This window comes from Caloenas nicobarica, chromosome 13, assembly GCF_036013445.1.
Source record: "Caloenas nicobarica isolate bCalNic1 chromosome 13, bCalNic1.hap1, whole genome shotgun sequence".
In the NCBI taxonomy this organism is placed as follows: domain Eukaryota; kingdom Metazoa; phylum Chordata; class Aves; order Columbiformes; family Columbidae; genus Caloenas; species Caloenas nicobarica.
This window is the reverse complement of record NC_088257.1, coordinates 9,631,638-9,652,499: the sequence shown is the minus strand read 5'-3', so window position 1 is coordinate 9,652,499 and position 20,862 is coordinate 9,631,638. Positions and strand designations below refer to the sequence as shown.

The 20,862-nt window shown below is 37.4% G+C and overlaps 1 protein-coding gene across 3 annotated transcripts in view; it reads left to right on the top strand.

Moving 5' to 3' along the window:
* The window catches only part of SMAD5 (SMAD family member 5), a 30,091-nt gene extending 9,229 nt beyond the window's left edge, over window positions 1-20,862 (top strand). For all 3 annotated transcript variants that reach the window (XM_065644033.1, XM_065644032.1, XM_065644034.1), the window contains exons 2-7: window positions 8,489-9,099; window positions 10,335-10,586; window positions 11,784-11,903; window positions 12,551-12,772; window positions 15,218-15,474; window positions 16,394-20,862. In XM_065644033.1, the coding sequence (XP_065500105.1) occupies window positions 8,697-9,099; window positions 10,335-10,586; window positions 11,784-11,903; window positions 12,551-12,772; window positions 15,218-15,474; window positions 16,394-16,537 (1,398 nt within the window). In that variant the 5' untranslated portion in view covers window positions 8,489-8,696 and the 3' untranslated portion in view covers window positions 16,538-20,862. The remainder of the gene's footprint in view (window positions 1-8,488; window positions 9,100-10,334; window positions 10,587-11,783; window positions 11,904-12,550; window positions 12,773-15,217; window positions 15,475-16,393) is intronic.

Here is a 20,862-nt window from a genome sequence, read left to right as displayed (position 1 = left end):
TTCAGATAATTTACCTGCCACGAGTGGCTTTAAAATACTGAAAACTGAAACGAGTGGTGCTCATTGCACATCTTAGTTACGGAAGTTCTGCGTGGAATATCCTTCTAATATTTTGAGGAATCACAGAATTTGATTGAAGAGAAGGCGGGGGAAGGTGCAAACACACTTCTCAAACACGCTTTTGCAGTCACGTGCCCATGCTCTTCAAAAGCTGTAATACTTCATGAAGTTGGCAGCTGGTGGTAGTGGAAGTTAATAGAAGCAGCAAATAACTTAATTGAAGATGTTTCATAATTAGTGTGTTGTAACTTTGGAGAATGCCCTGTCTGTGTAGGGTGCTGTTGGATTTAATGTCTTAATCTCTACCATTTGATAGTGGTTTACTCTAACCTCTGATATTAAAATTTTGTTCACTTGGCCTTGAAATTGTTGCTAAGTGCTTAATGGCGCTTATTTTTGCAAAACAAAACTCCAACAAACCATGTGCTTATTGGGCTACCTGCCTTTGCCAAACCTTTATTTTCCTTTAAAATGTGGAGAAAATACATTTAAGAGAGGAATTTTCTTACTTTCTAAAGACAGCTTTCCTAGTGGAAGCCCAGGATGGACAGTTGTGATGAGAACGGGGAAAGGAGGAAGAGGGACTTCCTCTGCATTTCTTTCTCTTGATGACAAAAGATCACAGCAAAAGGGTGTGATGCTGCCTACAGCTGTGCTGGATGGTTTTTGTGTGCGGTTTGGAGTTTTAACCTCTGATGGGAGCCTAAAGGAACTATAACTGTGGACCCTGTACTGCTTGGTTATTGTTACAAAGTCAGGTTTTTAATTTTGCACCTTGAGTGGGTGATCTCCTGTGCAGAGTTTTCATGATGATAGAATATTATCAGAGCTGGAAGAAATTCTGTCTCTCAGGATGGAGTGCTCGAGCTCTATTAAGTGTAGTTTGTGGTTTTGGGTTCATTCGAATGGTCTTTGCAAATTATGTTGTGATCTTTAATATTGCAGAGGACACTTTTAATTTCAGAAAAATGTCCTCTATATTTTCTCTTTAGTTCTGTAAAGAAAACTCTAAGAACTCTTTGTTGCTCTTGGCTGAATTCTATACCAGCAGAAATACTGCTGTGGCAGTTCTGTGCATGTCCCTGTATCTTCCTTCTCTGCCAGTTGTTTCTTTTTTATTAAAATGCAAGTTTCTTCTAACTTCTATGATAGATTTGCTAAAATTAGTTTTAATGTGTTAATGTTTCTTCTTTAAAGATCTTTAAATTATTTTTAATAGCAATATGTAAGAACCTCGTGCTCAGAATTAAAATATTTGTTCTCGTGTGATCTGAGAACACTAGGTATTTCATGGCTAAATTTGATAACTCATTAAAAGCAAGTTGAACAGTTAATTTAAGACTTTTGCAGTTATCATTAGCCACAGTTCAAGTTCCTGCACTGTTTTCTGGAGGCCTTTTTAGCTGCGTTCCTGTGACCACGTGGAAAAGTTTGGCTGGCACCTCAGCGTGCTTGACCAGTGTGGGTTGGCGAGGTGCAGAACTCTGCCTGCCAAGTCTGTATCCCTGCTGACCTACCACCAAGGTTGAGCCTGCCAGGACTGTCATCCTTGACAGAGGATCTTTGTCAGAATCGCTGCTACTGATCCACCAACTATGAGGTAGTGTCTCTGAATTCTGGGTCAGTGGATGTCACAAACTGACAAATTTAGAATACTTTGCCATTCATTCATTCTGTGGAAGGGGAAAAAAAAGCTTGCTGAATTACTATTATCAGTGTTCCCTCCAAATCCTGTAGCTTTGTAAACTTGTCAGAGTCTTAATGCAATTCAGTTGGAGTGGAAATGTATACACACACATATATACATCTTTATTTTTCTTTCCCTCCTTTAGAGCTTTATGAAAAGTCTATCCAGTCCTTGCTTTCACGTTACACTTCTTGTTGTCAATTCACGTTTTCAGTGGCAGTATTTAGGATCTTATTCTTTAATTAAAGTCTTGCATATGAGCATCTAAGTTTTGGAAGGTTTTGCCCAGCTTGTTAATTTTTAACATATTTTAGAGTTTGTGAAAAAGTATAACGTGTCCTTTACTTTCCCCCTTTTTTTTGTCTCCAAGTGTAGTAGTAAGGTCATTCGTAATCACCCACTTGCCTGTCCATGTCCACTAACCTACCAATGGAGGCATAGGCATTTGTTGTCATGTTTAGTGAAATTTGGTGATGCTCTTGTATGTAATTTTAATTAAGAAATAGATGCTAAATTGTAGGTATCTGCTGTGCTTAGAGTAGATCTTAAATAACCTTAAAAACATGAGGCAATTTCAGAGCAGACTTTCAGTTGTGCTAACTGCTCTTGATGATGGCATTTTTCAGCATAATGCTTCTGTTGGAAAGTGCCAATTAGCTGAAATAGAAGTGTGAGAAAATGCACGGTTCTGACAAAACACTTAGGGGAAGAGATTTTGGTTCTAAGAAGGAATTTGTAGTTTTTGAGAACTTCTACAAAAGCTAATTGCTCAGTAATTAGAGTCGTTGCAAAGGCTGGGGCCACTGTGAGCATTGGATTTTTTCTGTTCTAAGTGGATGCCTTAAGAAATAGATACTAACTTTTTTAGGCTTAGGAAGTGTTCGGTTTTACTCCTTCCTTCTCCCCTCCTCTGTATCACAGTTAAATTCAAATTTTGTCATGATGCGAAACAAATTCAAAACTTTGTCCTTTGGTTACGCTTTTTCTGAGATTTTCTTGGCATCAGCTGGAAGTGAGGGTACTTTTGAAATGCAGTGGAGTTCTATTAGTGAACTCTTTTGTGACATAAATCATTATCACTTGTGTTATGTTTTTTAACAGTGATTTTTGAGAAGACTTTGAGAAAAAACAGAAACATCACTTTTGCAACCTGGGCTCTATGGCTTTGATGCCAGTTTTTCCATGTAGGGTGCTGCTTGTGCATGGCCATGTCTGAAATTGTCAATACATTTTTTTGTTTGGAGAGCAGTCACGGTTAGTAAAATTGGTGAGGAGACCAGACAGTTCTTCTCTGTTCTTGTTTAGATGTATTATTAGTTAGAATATATTGCCTTACAAGGCATGTTTGAAGCAAAGAAATCTAGTGTTAGTCTAAAGCATTTATCGTAGGTTTTGGTGAACTGGATATGCATTTGGATATACAAGCCCAGTTCTGATGAAAATACCGCAAGTTCCTTTTTGGTATCATTCATAAAGTCTCCTTTCATCTTTACTTACCCTTAAGAGGAAGAGGGGAAAATGATGAGTTAAATCATTGATATTCTTTGAGTAAGATGTTGCACAGAGTAATTGAAAGATTTTTTTTGTTGTTGTTAAGTCTGTGGTAATGGTAGGGAACATATAGGCCCTTTGAGTTTATTGGCTAAATTCTTAAACCCTAAAGTTACACAGTGGTTAATTTTGTCCTTGATGTGCATGGAAAAAACATGGAGCCAATGTTTCTTTTGTATTTGTCCTCAAGAAAACGCTCTAATGAATGCCATTACATGGGACCCTGTGCTAGGCTACAATGTCAGATGTAGACTTGGGAAAATGATAATAAAAGCCAAGCACAATCCTGCACAATTCCTGTCAGGAAACTTATAAGGAAAGAAGGACCAGGTGAAATTGATGTGCAAGATTGTAGTTTTAGGTAGTTTTAAAGAAAATATTGATAACTGAAGATAGTATGATATGCTGTCATATACTGTAATTGAGTTTCTGAGCTTTCTGTATGAGTGTATAATGTGTTAATGTGTGTATGGAGTCAAAATACTTGAGCATTTTTAAGTTTGAAGGGGCAATAAAGTCAGGCACAAGAGCTGACTGTAAAACGCAGTTTTAACTGTGAGTCTGCAGCAGCTCGAATGAACTACCAATTGTATAGCTACTTATAAGCAGTGGTTTGTTTATATTATGAGATTGAGTCTCAAAGCAGCTTCTAATCATGAGCAGGGAAGGTCCTTGTTTCAGATTGTGTTTGATGCTACAGGAAGCTTTTTTAATTTGCAAACAAGTAAATTAAGCAGGAAAAGAATAGTGCTTGTCCATTTGCAATATTAGTATTGGCAGTAGGAAAGGATGAAGACCAGTAGTTGTTACCCATTTTACTCTTATGCTTGTGAAAAGCATCATTCATTGCTGCACTACTTGGGGCAATGGGCTGCTTGGATAATGGTACTTTAAATTTAGATTTTGCAGGTGGGAAATTAGTTTGGAATCAATGGCAGAACATGTTACTTAAAAAATGCATCTTGTTAAAATAAATACACCGCACATAATTTTATATTGATCTGTTCTGCGGTGAGTTCCGTTTAGGCCATTTTAGCCGGAAGATTCTTTGATAGCAAATGAAATTAATCTGCTAAATTTGCCAGTTTAATATAGTAGGGTAAGAAAATCTTGGAAGAGGAACCAAAAGGTCGTTGAGTTGCTTAGAATTGGTCATGGTAGATGGAAGAAAGTGTATTTCTCCCATCTTCACAAATGAAATGTAATTTGTAAATTCTACTGTTAACCAACTTTGTTTATATCTAGCTGGCTTGATGAGGTATTAAGAAGGGGTTCAAACAATGGGCCTGTTCACACAACTAGTTTCCTTCCACTTGCTGTAGTCATTAACAAGAACTTTAAATTTATAAATAATGCCTGCCCCAAAGTCGAACTCTGATAGAGAGATTACTTCCTTTCATATTCACCCATTAAAAACCCCCTCATGCTACCCCGTGTGATGCATTACGCTCACTCCTTAAAGAGCATTTTTCACTGTTTTTCCTAAATGTAATAATGTGTTTTTCTGTTGATGTTCTCTTGTAGCTCAGCTGGAAAGTTACTTAATAAAAGAAGGTAATGCATACTAGACCCTCTGCCTCTTAAGGAAATTTAAGAAAGCTTTTTCCCCCCCATGAAAGTTGTTACCAGCTGCATCTGGAACTGCAACAATACGAGTAATTTGTGCAACACTATTAGTGAAAATGTGACTCTTTAAAACATTTGTTTCTGTGCTCAAATCTTACATCGATGCACTGTTGTACTACAGTCACATCTCATAATGTGCACTTTTAAAGCCTCAGAAGAATTTGATTGTAAATATAGATGATCTGGTGAAGCTATACCTAGGAGATGTCATGGTTAGTTAGAAACCTTTCAAAAATTACATGCTGAAATTACATCGAATGCAAGTAAATCTTCCAAATGGAGTTGATGCCATTCATTCAGAAATTTTAAAACCCTACAAGAGTTGCAGTTTCTACATGAAAAGGTTTGGTTTATAGATTAAATGCCTGAACCTACTGCTTTGTTACCTAAATAGCTCCAAAGAAGGGAATGCTTTTAGTCTAAAAATAATTCATTAATCTTTTTAATACTACCTTGTTGTGTTCCAAAAAAGCAGAAGCGGTAAACCTTCAGTATTTTTGCCTTCCAGAATTAATGTCCGAAAGGCCTGTAACGAGATAAATTCAGTGTTGTTTGTACGCCTCAAATCCTATTAGTTTGTTGCAGAGTTTCTTTTTTGTCCAAGCAGTTTTTGAACAGGTAAAAATACACTTCAGCATAAGAGTCTTGAAAGCCTCATGCGTGGCCAGAGTGGATTTACAGTAAATTCTATTAGTGTTCAACTTCAACAATCTTGTTTTTCAGTGGTTATGGGACAAGCATGAATGTGGAAACTTTTTTTTAAGAAGTCGCAACTGTTTTGATCAAATCTGTTACAATGCTTCTGGGATACTTGTTCTACCACATTTTGCTTGATAGGTATTCAGACTAATGTAAAGTTTTCAGAGCTAATTATGTTACTGCAAGCAGATTTTTTTTCTAAAATCATAGTTTATAGGACAGAATCTTTTATCAAAGTTCTTTTGACACTTGCCCTACAAATACTAGTTAGTGCAATGCATCATTTTAGTAGAACTGTTCCAGCTTTCTTTGCTTTTAGTTAGCTTGTTTATTCCGCAAGCATACTTGCGGGTAAATGATGTTGAAGTTGTATACAACCAGTACAATTTCATTCGTAGTTGTTGCATGTTAGTGTTGTGTTCAAAATACTAAAAACAAAAACCGAAAAACTTGATCATGGAACAGAATGCTAAATCTGTAAGCTTGATTGCATGATATAGGTGAGGCAGCTGTGATGGAATAGATCAGGGTGGCAACAGTCGAGACATTTCTTAAAATCTTATTAGAGCTCAACTTAACTGTAGAAGTTTCTAGTGTGTCTTCTGCCTTGATGGTGCTTAAGATTCTTTGAAAGCATAGCTGAGAAACAGAAATAGAACTTTTTAATTGTCTTCTTGCTGGTCTGAGATTCTAGGTGGGTTCATTTCCTTTTTTAGGGGTGTGAGCAACTGCTGATAACTTACAGCTATTGAATGTACCCAAGGCTTGGAAGTTAATTGCAACTATAAACAGCTTTTACTTTTTAGAACAGTAAACTTTTATCCTCAGTAAAAGAATAAATTTAGTCTGAGTTCTTCGCCAAGTTTATCTCCCTTTATGTATTTCCTGTTACTTTGAAGGGTGCAAAGGTTCTCGTGTGTAATAGTTCTAGAGAATTAAATTTATACATAAGGTGTGGACATGTCTTTATTTCTGAAGAAATAAGGTGATACATAATTGGTGCTGTGGTTGTGTTTTTCTTTTTTTGTTTGTTTGTTTGGAGTTTGGGGTGTGTTTTGTTTTTTGGTTTTTTGCAATAGGACGTACCGAAGCAGTGAGAGACTTCTTTTAATTTCTTTTATTCATTTTGTTTTTATGAGAGCTTAGGAAGAAAGATCTTCAAACAGTTTTTCTGTTTGTTTTGCTTTTCCCATTTTTTTCCATATTATTGAAACAAAGCTGAATGATCAAAGTAGTACCAATAGAATTAAGCTACTGCATGAAATAAATGGATTTTTTTTTTCCTGTAGGGGGTGTTTATAAGTTTTTAAACTTACATTCTTCATTTTAGCAGTGTCCTTCAGTCTGTTCTCTGGTCTCCTCACCTCCCATCTCCCCAGTAGAAAATCTAGGATGATTACATGTGTGACATTGTAAATGTCTAGGGATGTTTGCTGTATGTTTAGCTGAGGATGCCTAATATATGGTTCTGTTGCAGGGAAGTACCCATGTCTGAGGGAGCTTGTAAATGTGCCTAGACACTTAAAAAAGCCTTATCAGATGACTTTTAGTTGATCAAAGATGAGAGGAAAAAAAAAAAGATCCCTTGATTAAAGGTAGCAGTCTAAGAAGCAACACAAAATCTTGCTTTCTCCCCACACACACACCCCTTTTTCTCTTATGTGCAGATTTGGTGTCTCGGGGTATGTTAGGTGTTCTAATTCACCACGGTTTGTCAAAAGTTGAGAGACAATGTTGTTTGGCAGTCTCTGTAGCAAGAGAGGAAGCATCTTTTGTTATTGACATCCTTTCTCTTAGCTCTGCTCTTGCTTTTTGCCAGCTGCTCATTGTCTATACTTGCTTATTTAGTATTCACAAGGGATTTTACAAGTTCTTATCAGTTCGTTGCCACAGCACATCATTTCCTCTTGTCATCGTTACTCCTTAAATTGGTGGGGGAAGGATTTGCTTTAGAGCTGGGGAGTGGTAGAAAACACCACCATTCATGAGCACTGTTGGAGCTGCTCAGTGCTGTTCTGCTCCTCTCCCTCTGAGGCAGTTTGTAGTAAAGGTCACATTTCTCCTACTTACTCTGCCGTGCCTTCTCCTCCCCCTTTTTCTGGGGAAAAGAAAACTTTTTTTTTTTTTTGCTAAAGGTTAAAATATCCAGTGCTTCAAATGTTCTTCTTAAAAGATATAAGGAAGTGCAGCATAAAAATAGCCACAGCTGAAAAGGTTGACCACCTTCTTGAGTGGCTGGGGGGGGCGGGGTGGTTTGAGATTATTGGTTATTTTTTAATTGGGTCTGGTTTGTTTTTTCCTTTGAGTTATCTACAGTTTCTTCCTCTTTTTTTAATACTTTTCAAAAAACACAGGGTACCTAATTAGAGCTCAAGAACAAATAGATGCTTTAGCAATTTTCCTTTTGGGAAATAAAAATCTGTTTGAGAAGCTGGGTACTTCTGTGCAATACTGGCTGTGGAACTACAGGTTCCACTGTGCCTGTTCCCTGTTTCTTCAAAGCAAGTAGAAATTTTCCGGTGAAGCACTGTGTTTGGGATATAATACCAGTTTTAAAGCATATTCCCCAAGCCTGTCTTCTGAAGGAAACTTGCAGATTTAAGGCGCGTTGTTAACAGAAACTGTGCTGTCCCTTTGGTCCCTTGACTGTGCTTTTCCCACTAATCAGTAATGCAAGAACTAGAGACTTCGATCACATTTTACTTTATTTAGCTTTGGGATGAGGTCCTAGTAGTTCTGGGATTCTGTTTTGAAACAGAATCAGGTGCAATGGCTAGGGTTGAAACGGGCATTCTTTTAATATCCGCCTTTTTGTTTTACCACGTTCTTGTTTACTAATTGCTTGTTAACTTATCTTTTTAATAGAACTAAGTTGGAAGAATCGATCATTATTTTTGATGTGAAGACTTCACTGGCATCTATATGTTCATTCGTCAGCCTCCAAGAAATAATACACCTCATCGATGGCAATAACTGCTTTTGGTATACACTGACATTAATTTGAAAAAACAAATAAACAAAACCAAAACCAAACCAGACAAAACCTAACAAACCTTTTGAAGACTTGTGTCAAATGACGTCAATGGCCAGTTTGTTCTCCTTTACTAGCCCAGCTGTAAAGCGTCTGTTGGGCTGGAAACAAGGAGATGAAGAGGAAAAATGGGCAGAAAAAGCTGTTGATGCTTTGGTAAAAAAGCTGAAAAAGAAAAAGGGTGCTATGGAAGAACTGGAGAGAGCCTTGAGCAGTCCAGGACAGCCCAGCAAGTGTGTTACTATCCCCCGCTCTTTAGATGGACGACTTCAAGTTTCTCACCGGAAAGGCCTTCCCCATGTAATTTACTGTCGTGTTTGGCGTTGGCCAGATCTACAAAGCCATCATGAGCTGAAGCCATTGGATATTTGTGAATTTCCTTTTGGATCTAAACAGAAGGAAGTCTGCATCAATCCGTACCACTATAAGAGGGTGGAAAGCCCAGGTATGTCTATCTAAAAACTGAACAGAATCTCCAGGAACCACTTCTTGTTCATTTCCTTCTTCTCCTCCAGTACTATATAACAAGTTATATGTGGTGTATGGGAGAGTTTGGAAGAGGAATGTTCAACATGTACTTTTCTAGTGGGGTTTTGGAGAAGTGTGTTGTCCATTCTGTGCTAGCTGATTTTCTTTGTGGTAAATCACGCTTTTCCCACAGATCTCTTAAGCTTGCTGTGCTTAAAGTTAGTAGCAAAACCCTCATTTATAAGAAAATAGGAAAGTAGTAATGAGAAGACTTTAGTTTCTTTGAGAAACTTGTTTAAAAACCTCAGTCCTTGCAAGGAGGTCGGTAGCCTTCTTTCAGAGGCTTAATATTTCATCAGTGAGTGACATGAATTGAGGAGATTTAAAAAAAAATATTCTAGGGTGCAGTGTTCCCCGCTTCATTTCCCATTAGCAGGCAGAAGAGCTGAACAGAACTGAGTGATGATCAGTTAGAACAAGGTACGTACCAAATTTGTGTCTGGTAGCAAGGCTGGTGTTAGGGCACGTTGCCATGGGAGAAGGTGAGGAGGATTGTGGTTATGAGTGGGAGAGATGAATTATGTTGCTCTGGAAAACATAGTGAAAAGTTGCTTCCGTTGTTCTACAAAATGGTTGTAACTCTACTGCAACTGGCTCTAGTGCTCAAGTGCTCTACTGTAGCAGTTGAATTCCAGACTCCAACACTCTTGAATTGGAAAATTAAAACTTCAGCTTAGCAATAGTTGCATATTGTAGTATAGATTTCATTTGTCCTCAGTGAAAATGACTACATGTAACTACATAGTTTGACTATAGTAAGATAGACTGTATTTCCGTTTTTACTGATTTGATAATGTATACATACAGTGCGTTTGGCACTTCTAAATCAGTACTTTGGTGTGTGCCATGTGGCATTTAAAGACAAACAAAAACACAAAAACCCTGCAGACAAAAATCTACTTCCAATAGCATGAGATAAGTGTGGTTTTGCTCTGATTTCTGAAAGAGTAAAGATTGAGTCTTCCATGAAGCATAATGTAAAAAAAGAGAGAGGATGAGGTAAAGGCATGACAGATGAATCCTCTACTGCCCTTTCCACCTCAGCTAGTGTTGAAATTTTCATGATGAGCAGAATAGCACATTATTTATATCTCTTTCCTTCTATCTCAGTTTTTAATCGAAGTTTCTCTGTTTTCTGGTTTGTTTTTTCAGTTCTACCTCCAGTGTTAGTGCCTAGACATAGTGAATTCAATCCACAGCACAGTCTACTAGTTCAGTTCAGGAACCTAAGCCACAACGAACCACATATGCCACACAATGCGACATTTCCAGATTCTTTCCAGCAGCCCAACAGCACTCCATTTTCCATTTCACCAAACAGTCCCTATCCACCTTCTCCAGCCAGCAGCACTTACCCCAGCTCCCCAGCTAGCTCTGGACCATCTAGCCCATTTCAGCTACCCGGTAAGTAAAGCCTAAATGTCAACTCCATAAAAATAATTGAAATGTCACATGCCATTGTGACATACTACCTCAGGAATTTGTGATAACTTGCAATAAATTGCTTTTCCATTTGCATCTTGGGATTTTTTTTTTTTCCTAGTTTTGTCACTGGTCAGAGTTAATCATTATAGTTTAATTTTTCCAAATGTTTTTTGTCATGGATACCATAGTGGTGAGTTATTTTGCACAGCTTCGATGTAGAATACCTGATACATACTTTAGAAGAATATCCGGCACTGAAAAGAAAGGAGATGTAGGAAACTGAGCAAGAAGTTCATTGGCGTCTTTCTCTGAATAAAGACACATATGGCCTTTAACTGGAAAAAAATAGAGCAAAGTTTTGATACGAACTTAACAGATTTGGGTGAAAATAGGGAAAAAAAAATGATGGGGCAAAGGAAAGAAGCCTTATTGAGTCTGTCTGGTTGTTGGTGTGTTTTATAAAGTGAAGAAGTGAATAGATAAAAGAATTTATTTTTCCAGTAGCACAGTGGCCTCATCTTTGTTCTTTCTGGCCGCCCAGCGCTGCGAAAAGAGTGTCTGTTTAGTGAGGTGTCCCTCCTGGGTAAGGACTGCGATCACTGGGACAGATGCATCATGTATGTGGAGGGAATTTCCGAAATAGGGGTTAATAGCGTGTTGGTACACTGACTACTGTGCTGAATGGAAGAATGCAGAGATCCACACTTTCATAATGAACTCAGCCTACAGAAGCAGCAGAAAAATACCTGGTTTAAGCCTTTGTTATGCTACAGCAACTACAGTTCTCTCTTCTACTACTTCTTTCTTTTTGAACACGGAGAAGAGGGTAGGCAAGAAAGCTAATGTTTGTGTGAAAAAAAAGTGGGAACTATAGCTGTCTTGCCCAGCTTCAGGACTGCAGCTAAAGAAAAGGGCAAAAAGAAAAAAGTACGTCTCTTAGTTTTCCTCGAGTGTCTGATCTTGGTTTTAGCCACATAGGTGAGAACCCAGCTATTGAAGGAGGTTACTGTAAAGACAGTTGGCTGGGTTGTCTTTAGATTACTTTGAAAATGGGTCCAAAAGTTTTAACGTCTCTTGTTCAAGAGTATTTTTGTGTGTTTACAACTGTAGAATGAACAAATAAATATAGTAAATTGAGATTTATTCTGGTTTATTCTTTTTTTTGTGTGTTTGTAGCTGATACTCCACCTCCTGCATATATGCCGCCTGATGACCAAATGGGGCAGGATAATTCTCAGTCTATGGACACGAGCAATACAATGATCCCTCAAATTATGCCAAATATATCTACCAGAGGTAAGTTACATAGTATGGTGTAAAATTAACGTAGTTTCACCTCTTAAAACTCATGACTCATTTTGAACAAATAACTTCAAATGGCCCAGTAGACTTTATTGACAAGTGGAAGTGTCCTTCAAGGCAAACTGGGGCTACAACAGGAAGAATTGAGAAATAAAATTTGCTTATTTGCATCTCTTGTTTTTTGAAGCCTCGGGTGCACAGTGTCGCTTACAAGAAGTTGAATTTTTCGTTTTTCAGAATTAGTCTTTTCTGCTACTTTTGCCTGCTGTTAGAATTGTATATGCACAAAGGCTGTGAAAATTGAGTCTCAAAATATCAATTAAAACAGGTTTTTTTAGAAGTGGACAGAAGAATCATGTTTCACCTGATATCACATAGTCATCTATATTTTTTTTTGTGTAGGTTTTTTTTTGTTTAATATCAGGCTTAAAATAGCAAAATAATTATAAAATCCATGGACTAGCTAAAAATGCATGAAAGTGAAAATCATTAAGATCTTAATCAGGACTGTTCTTGCCCATCGTAACTACTGACTAAGCTGTTAGTTATCTGTTGGTATTTTAGAAGGCCTGCTTTACAGTTCTTAGATTTAATATTTTAACATTTATGTAAACTGGTATTTCCATTTTGCTTATTTTCAGATGTTCAGCCTGTTGCCTATGAAGAACCCAAACACTGGTGTTCGATTGTGTATTACGAATTAAATAATCGTGTTGGGGAGGCTTTTCATGCATCTTCTACAAGTGTCTTAGTAGATGGGTTTACAGATCCCTCCAATAATAAGAACAGATTCTGCTTAGGTTTGCTCTCAAATGTTAATCGCAACTCAACAATTGAGAACACTAGACGACATATTGGAAAAGGTAAAGTTTAGTTGTGTTACACATGGTTAAGTTCTTGGTTTTATTTCAGCTTCTCTATACTGCAGTGATTATTCTGAGATAATATATCACAGATTACTTCTGCTATTCTTGTCTACCTCTTCAGCATCTGAAGACAATTGACTTAGACATAGTTTGATTCTAATTAGTCTAGGAATTGCATGCATTTTTCTTTGTCACTAATGTAAAAGATTAAATACTACCTCTTCCTTACCAACCTATATTGTCACAGGGACTTGTTTGTTATGGTTAAGGATAGTCTGTGTGTAGAATTTTGTGTTTCAGCACCAAGAAACGTATTGCAGGACTTCTGATATTCTATGTTATACCTGCTGCTTAAATCAAATTCTTCATACCACTTTACAGTATATCAAAGTGTTTTTTTAAATTTTTTTATTTTGTTGTTTATGCAAGGTAGTACACTGTGGTCTGCAGTGTGTTCAAATATCTTGCATGAGTTGGCAGCAGGACTTTGAAGTGCTAATGCAAAGCTGCAAGGGCTGATTTGTCTGAGTGAATCCAGGGGGTGTGTATGTGTGTGGGAGGGATTCCTGAAGACAACAGGTTTTGCAAGATCTTCTAGTGCTGTTTGGCTGATAGCACAACTAGGTGCTCAGTTTTCATCTTTGGAATGTGCCTGAATTATCTTAAAATGTAGTACTCTTCCTGAATATCTCTTTTGTAACTAAGTCCTGAGAAGAGACCCCTGTTTGCATTGCACATATCTAGAGGCCTTTTTAATACCTAAAATAATTTGGTACAGTTGGTCTTGAGTGGTGTTTTTTTTTTAAATGAAAGTTACTGTTGCTTGTAGTCTCTTGAAGACCTGTCACATCAGTCTTTTAATTAGAAACTCCTATAAGTATGGCAAAGTTTTGTAGATAATCTGGAGACCACAAGATATTAATATCTGGTGGAAACTTGGCTCTGCAATTCTGTCATCCAAGAAAATTTATTATTGTTCATTGTGAGTGGTTTGTTCTTTTGTTTGGGCTTGCCCCTTTCAATGATACTAGCAGAGGAATCTTGTGCATCCACCGAAGGTCAGAAATGTAACAAAGAGCCAATATCATGTTGTAGAATAGTGTTGGTTGCAATGAGCTCTGAAATATCTACATCTCTAATACTAATTATTAATGAAAACTTTGCTTTATGGTAACAGTTCTGAGAACAGTTTGTTTTGGGATAAAATGTTATTTATTTATGGCTTTTGTTTGGAAAGTCTGAGTTGTTTCCTTCTTAAAACTACCCGATCCTATTTCCTCAGTTTTTGTCTGTAGAAGTATTGCATTGCAAGCATGACTTCTGATTGTGCGTTGGATTATTTTTGAAATATCTGTGTTCTTCTCAGACTACTATATTATCCAGTTCCCCTGTTCAGAGGTCTCACAGGTCTTTCCTCAAAACAGGTTAGCCAGCACATTGTGGTCCCTGCCTTTTTAAAGGAATAGGGTTGTGTTGTGAAAATGTATTCTTGCCCAGCTCAGATATTCTGACAGCCACTTATAGTTGATGAAGCCGACGGTTCTTCTGTGTAACCTTCATCCTACCTTAGTCTCAAGTGGATCTAACAATGTTCACAACAGTTGCTGCTGTCTGACAGATCAACTTGCATCTGTTGAGGTCCTGCAGCCTCATCTGGCAAACCAAGGGATAATCTGCAGGGGATTCTCAGGGTGTTGCAGGAAGATGTGTCAAACTGAACTGTATCCCAACCATGTAATGGTGGGTGGGGGAAAGAGAGAAGCTCTGGAAGGAGGAGGCGAGGATCTCAACCAAAACAGGAGTGTGAGAATCCGTGTTGGGATCCTGAAAGGATCAGCGGCTTTTATACATTAATTTTTATTCAGATGTAGTGTAATATTTGCTTCAGAACATGAAGGGAGGGAATAGCTCCTGTGCGTAGCTGAATCCAGGCAGATGTGATAAATCTGGGAGCTCTGGTTTTTAAGGTCTGTAAAGCCAGATGGTATTTAAGTTGTGCAACTAATTGGACTTACCTCTCCTTTTGCCTGATAGAATACATTGAAAATCTGAGCAGACTATAGATACACTTTCTCATTCGTGTCTGTCACAGCCTCTTTTCTTAGGCACTTTGATTTCTGTTGGAATTTTGATAGGCAGAAGCTACCAGTTATATAAAACTGGAGTTTTAAAATCCCCGTAAGTTCTCTAGGAAAATACCTTGACTTGTGAAAGTAGTTTTTTCATCCTATTCTGTAATTGATGAGAGAAGGACATCTAGTGGCTGATGTATAATGAGACCTACTGCGTTTGAAATGAGAAAATATGTTCTAGTGTGGGCTAAAGAGCTTTTCTGTAAAGCTCTTCAAACAGAAAATTTACTTTGTCTCTGATTTCAAGGGAGTTGTATGAAGTACTCCTAGGAAAAAAATAATTTGAAATGTTTTTATCTTTGTTTTCAAGGAGTTCATCTCTACTATGTTGGTGGAGAAGTCTATGCTGAGTGTTTAAGTGATAGCAGCATATTTGTACAGAGCAGGAACTGCAACTACCACCATGGCTTTCATCCAACAACCGTGTGCAAGATTCCTAGTGGATGCAGCCTGAAAATTTTCAACAATCAGGAGTTTGCTCAACTTTTAGCTCAGTCTGTCAACCATGGATTTGAAGCAGTATATGAGCTCACCAAGATGTGCACCATTCGAATGAGTTTTGTAAAGGTAAACAAATTGTTTAGGAGCCATTTAAATTTATTGTGGATTTGAGTATTCAGCAGCAATTACATTAGCACTGTAACAATGCAGCAAAGCTATTCTGACCTGATGTGGTTCTCAATGAAAATGGTTAATTTGGGGGGAGGGAAATCAATGCAAGACAGTAAAAGCACAGATTGCTATATTGAATGTTGGCTGTGTATTTAGTTACTTCAGTGTTCAGGACAGGGATTTAATCATTGCGATTGCTGTAATTTTATTAAAGGAAATTTGAGTTCATGATCTAAATTTTAAGGAACAAAGTGAACTACAAGACCACTAAAAGAATGTGAGTAGAGAGGAGTGTGATTGCAGAAAAAAAATGCAGCCCCTTCAAAGATATTAATATTGTTTAAAAATTGACAATGGAAAAAATACAATTTGAATTTTTGCTGCTATTCTTACAGTAGTGTTTTCTCAATGTTGTTCAATCAAGATGCTGTCTGTTTCAGATGTAGCATGGAGCCTCGCTTGGACCTTACAGGGGTTTTTTTGGATCTTGCCCAAAAGATGACTTGTTTTGTGAGCTATGATAAATGCTGCTCAGTTAAGGAGTGTGGAGCGTAGGGAGGAGGAGGGAGAAGCAGAAGAGAGATGTGGCCATAGCCAGGAGTCATTCTCCAGTCGGCACTGAGCTCTACAGAGCAGCTCATGTAGTTGCTCCAAGTCTGCAGCAGACAAGTCTCGGTTCAGGCTTCTGGTGCAGCCTCCCTGCCGCTCCTTCCCACCCTCCTTTTTTTCCAGTTAGATAAGAAGTGTTGCTAGATTGTGAGTTACCTTGAGAGAAGGATCTTAAAACGTGATTTCCTGCTTCTTGTTAGTACAGTTATTTTGAAAGACAAGCATGTTCTCAACTTGCTGGATAACATTTTGTTTGTTTTTATAGGGCTGGGGAGCTGAATATCACCGACAAGATGTCACAAGCACCCCATGCTGGATAGAAATTCATCTTCATGGGCCCCTCCAGTGGCTGGATAAAGTACTTACACAAATGGGTTCTCCTCTTAATCCCATCTCGTCTGTTTCATAGTGCTGAAATTCTGTCTTCAGCCTTATTTTTAGCGAACTTATTCTAATTCTAGAGAAACTTCCAGTGTGGATACTGTGAGCTATATGGAGGATGGATCTTACGGTTTAACTTTTTTTTTTAAAAAAAAAAAATCCCTTTGTGACCAATTCCATTGTGTATAGCTAATCAGTTTTACATTTCAATTTGTTCTTGTGATGCTTAAGTGATAGTTGAGCCCTAAGGGAAAAAAGTCTATTGAAAAATTCAGAACACTTTTCCCCTCCTTCAAGTAGAACTTAAACAGGCATATGTCTTAACTGGAAAATTTTTTCATTTTGTCCTGTAGGGACAAGAATTATGAAGACTGACTTCAGAAAATAAATACATATCATAGTTCGGGGTTTTCTTTTTAGGTTTATGAAACTGTCTGAACATGTGCAGCTCCAGCTGGCAAGCTGTATTTTTAGCGTAGTTGTTTAACATCTTAAGGTTGACATCTGTCATAAGCAAAATTAGACTTTATTAGGGCTAATTTGCCTCAGATTGAACAATGTGATTTTTTTTAAGTGTACACATGAAATATACTTTTTACAAATATTGGAGTGGTGTAAAAACACTTGTATTGTCTATTGGAAAATGCTGTCATAAACACACTGTATATTAATACAGAATAGCAGTTCTTAGCCTTTTCCCACTTCAGTTTTGTAATAGCTCTTTTAACCACCATTTTAAATAGTAATTCATACAAGGTAAACACCTTGCACGTTTCTGGAGTAGTAATTCTCATTTTGCTTTGATTTACACTCATGCCATTTGGATTTGGTTGCCAAGGCTATTTCTTTTTAGGTACCCTTCTCTATTTTAACATAAACACTACTATTTGTAAATGGCAGTGCTTACTACTTTTTGGAAGGAATAAGTTTTTTTTGTTTTCTTTTTGGTGTTCTAGCTGTTTATTTTACCTGTCTGGAATTGATCTGCATTAGGCCTTTTAATCTCTCAGTAGACATTATGCAGTATTAGTGATTACACTGTATTTAATTCACTTTCAGTATGAGTTTGAGTCTCTTTGGAGACTGTGAGTGGCTTAGCGAGTTAGTAACTGAATGCAGAAGCTTTTACTTCCAGGTCATGTAACTTAATACAGACCTGTTGGTAATGACCAAAAGTAATCACTTCTTTGTAGCCTACATGAAACACTGGTCTTGATCCTGTCCCTGGTGGCAGTTGTTCGATCAGAAGACTCGTAACTGTAGTTGGCAGCTTTATGGGATGGAAGGACTGCATTAATATGACAATGAAATTTCTCTCTCACATGTAAAGAATCCTGTTGCCTGTGCTGTTGTATTACTCAGTAGAGAATTTAAACACTGTACTAAACACTAAAAGAAATCAGTTAAATAATGTATGCATATTTTTCCCCTCTAAATAATAAGAAAGGAGGCTGAAAGAAACATTCTAAGAGAATTACAAGTGAAGTATATACAAAATTTCTTTGCATGCAGAAAATGATCTATTGTATTTTTTAACTTCCCACCCTCCTTTTTCTTTTTCCCAAACAGCCCTTCGGAAAAGGGTTCATTGTTTGGAGGAGAGGTTGAAAACTCTAAAATGCAAATACTTACTAAAAGATGTGTTGCAGTTAATTACTGCAATCCTGAGATACTGATTGCTTACACGAGTTCTTGTGTCTTCTATTGAACGACAGTTTCTGCTCAAATGTGGAAATCGTGCATCATATGGTACCTAAGTAACAAATGATCTTAAAGGAATGAAGTTGTTTACGTGTCATTAAAATGTTTCTTATGAAATGCCTTAAAGGAATAAACTGTAATACTTCTGCAGAACCATAATATTCTCTTGTACAGGAATTTCTGTATTACTTGGTGTTTTGTGTTTTGGGGTTTTTTTTAAGCAGTTTCTCAAGTGTGTTTAAAAACAAACAAGGGAAGTAACATTATTTGCCACTCACCTTTGGGGTCTTCTCTTTCATTCTTTGGAACTCCAACCCACAGATTGTTCTTTTGATGGGATAAGTTGCGAAGTCAGTTGGCTGCAGGATCAGGCTTCTATTTTCTTCTCCCCAGGCCTGACTTTCAGTCAATTTGCTGCATATATGTATTTGACACTACAGGATTTTTTTTTCTTTACTAGCTTTTATAATAAATGTCATGGCACATTGGATTAAGGAAAGATCTAAGTTGTAGGTACAAGATTTTACTTTATCCAAAATGTTTTTCACCTGGCTTTGTCTCTGTTCACTTGCATGTTTAGAAGTGGCCAAAGAAATGACTGGAGGCCGGGTGCTGAAGTGGGTGTTCCTGAGCCAGGCTGGTGCTCAGTGCTGGTATTGTGCTTAGATTGGCTACCCAGGCACTGAACCGTCATTTCTGCAATAATATCCAGTTAAGCCACTTCTGATGCTGTCATTAAAGTTGTCCGTCTTTTTTTTTTTTTTTTTTTTTTTTTTACTTCTGTACATATTCTTGAACTGTAATACATGCATGCTGGGAATATCCGTGTGAGTGCTGATTTTGCCAGGGTAGGCTTGCAGGAGCAGACCCAGGGAGGTTTGTCTATGTTCTACTTTTCCTTTTAAGTAGAACTTTTTGAGAACTTTCTAGTTAGCAAATTTTGTGTGCTACTGGTTCATGGTATTTCTAATCATGTTTAGTTTATCTGTGCTGCTGGTACAAAATTCAGGTATTGATGCACAGAGGAATTGGAAGAGAACCATTTGATCCTAGTGATGTTTTAAGTACAGCAATAGCAGTGAGTGCTGCCTCTGTTGCAGCATAATTGTGTGTAAGTCACTTCTTGATCTAGATGGAGAGGTGGAGAGATTGAATCAGCCGGTAGTGTGGTAGTGGAAGATGGAGCCTTTCCAGTATAGCCCAGCTTAGATTGAATGTTACTCTTCAATGAAAACTGTTTTGGCTTTCGTAGTGTATTTTCTTCTTTTGGGTCATCTTTCTACTTTGCACCAACCACAGCATTAACGAACAGCTTTGGCAGTACCAGCAAAGAGCCTGAACAGGCACGTACTGAAGTTCTTTCTGGGTTTGCTGTTACAGTCACTAAGATAAGGTGGTAGCTGGGATATTCTTCCTTAGAGGACTTTAGTCTTGCTGGTGGTCAATCTGGTGCCTTGTGTAAGTATTACGTTCATTTAATTGTGTTAGGCCTGAAGTAGTCATAAATGAAGGGATGACATTGGGTTGTAGTATCAATAGGACCAAAATAAAACTTTCTAGTATGACTGACTGATGAGAGACAAATCTAACAGAGCAGCCCATTAGTCAAAAGAATAATGAACCAGCCCATTTGTTATGATTTGGTATAAAATTGTTTAAAATACTGGAATTCTTTTGGGTTTTGCTTGAAGCTATGATTTTTTTTTTCTCCCCCACAGTATTCCAATGTGAAAGTTGAATATTCTTGGGCAGGTACTCTCGCAGTGTAAATCTAGAGAATTTTAAAATGTGTCAGGCTTTCTCCCTAGTTTGAAATAATATTTTTTCCAGGGTATTGTTTTAGTTGCCCAAAGTGTTGCTAGTGATGGTTTTTAGGAAAGAAACACCAAACAACAAAACAAAACCTTTTCTAAATGTTTTACTTCAAAAGATGTGACAAGTTTCTTTTTCTTGTAGTTGTGAAGTTTCTGTTTAGGAAGGTAACCAGGTAACCCATTCTGAATTCAAATCAATAGACCAAACCATCAGATTACAACATAATGTTGCTTTATTGTGCTGCTCCATAAACCTGCTTCTGTGTTTGTTGCAAGCATAACCTTTATGCTTTTGTTTACATTGTAGGAAACACAGTTCTAGCAATGAGGTTTTTTTCATTTAACTCTAAACGTCTTTTTATTTTGTTAATTTTAAAATTACTAGGTTTTGCTATGTTATGTTTTTAAAGATATTTTTTGCATACTGCTGCTCGTATTTCAATAAACAAAACAAAACAACCCACAGTTTTTTTTCTGATTTCCTTTATCTGTAACTGAGTACGTCTCAAATACTTACTTACAAAGGTTGATTTAAGAGTTCTTGTAACACTAGATGCTGATGCCTTACCATGTACATATTTCTCCTCGTACGAATGTGGTCTTGTAACTTTAAAAATAGTTTTCTATTTCTCTTGGGAGATGCAAAAGCTGCAGTGCTTTCAGAAGCAGAGATTAAGTTGTTTAACTGATTTAAGAGTCGTCTTTTGTGGGGCTTGTAGAATGCAGCCAGCCAAAAACTCTAGTTGCAGTAACAATATCGATTTGCTGGTGTTTATAAAAAAAATGTGTCAGTAATACAAAAAAAATGGTAAGACTTCAGCAACACACTGATTCTTGT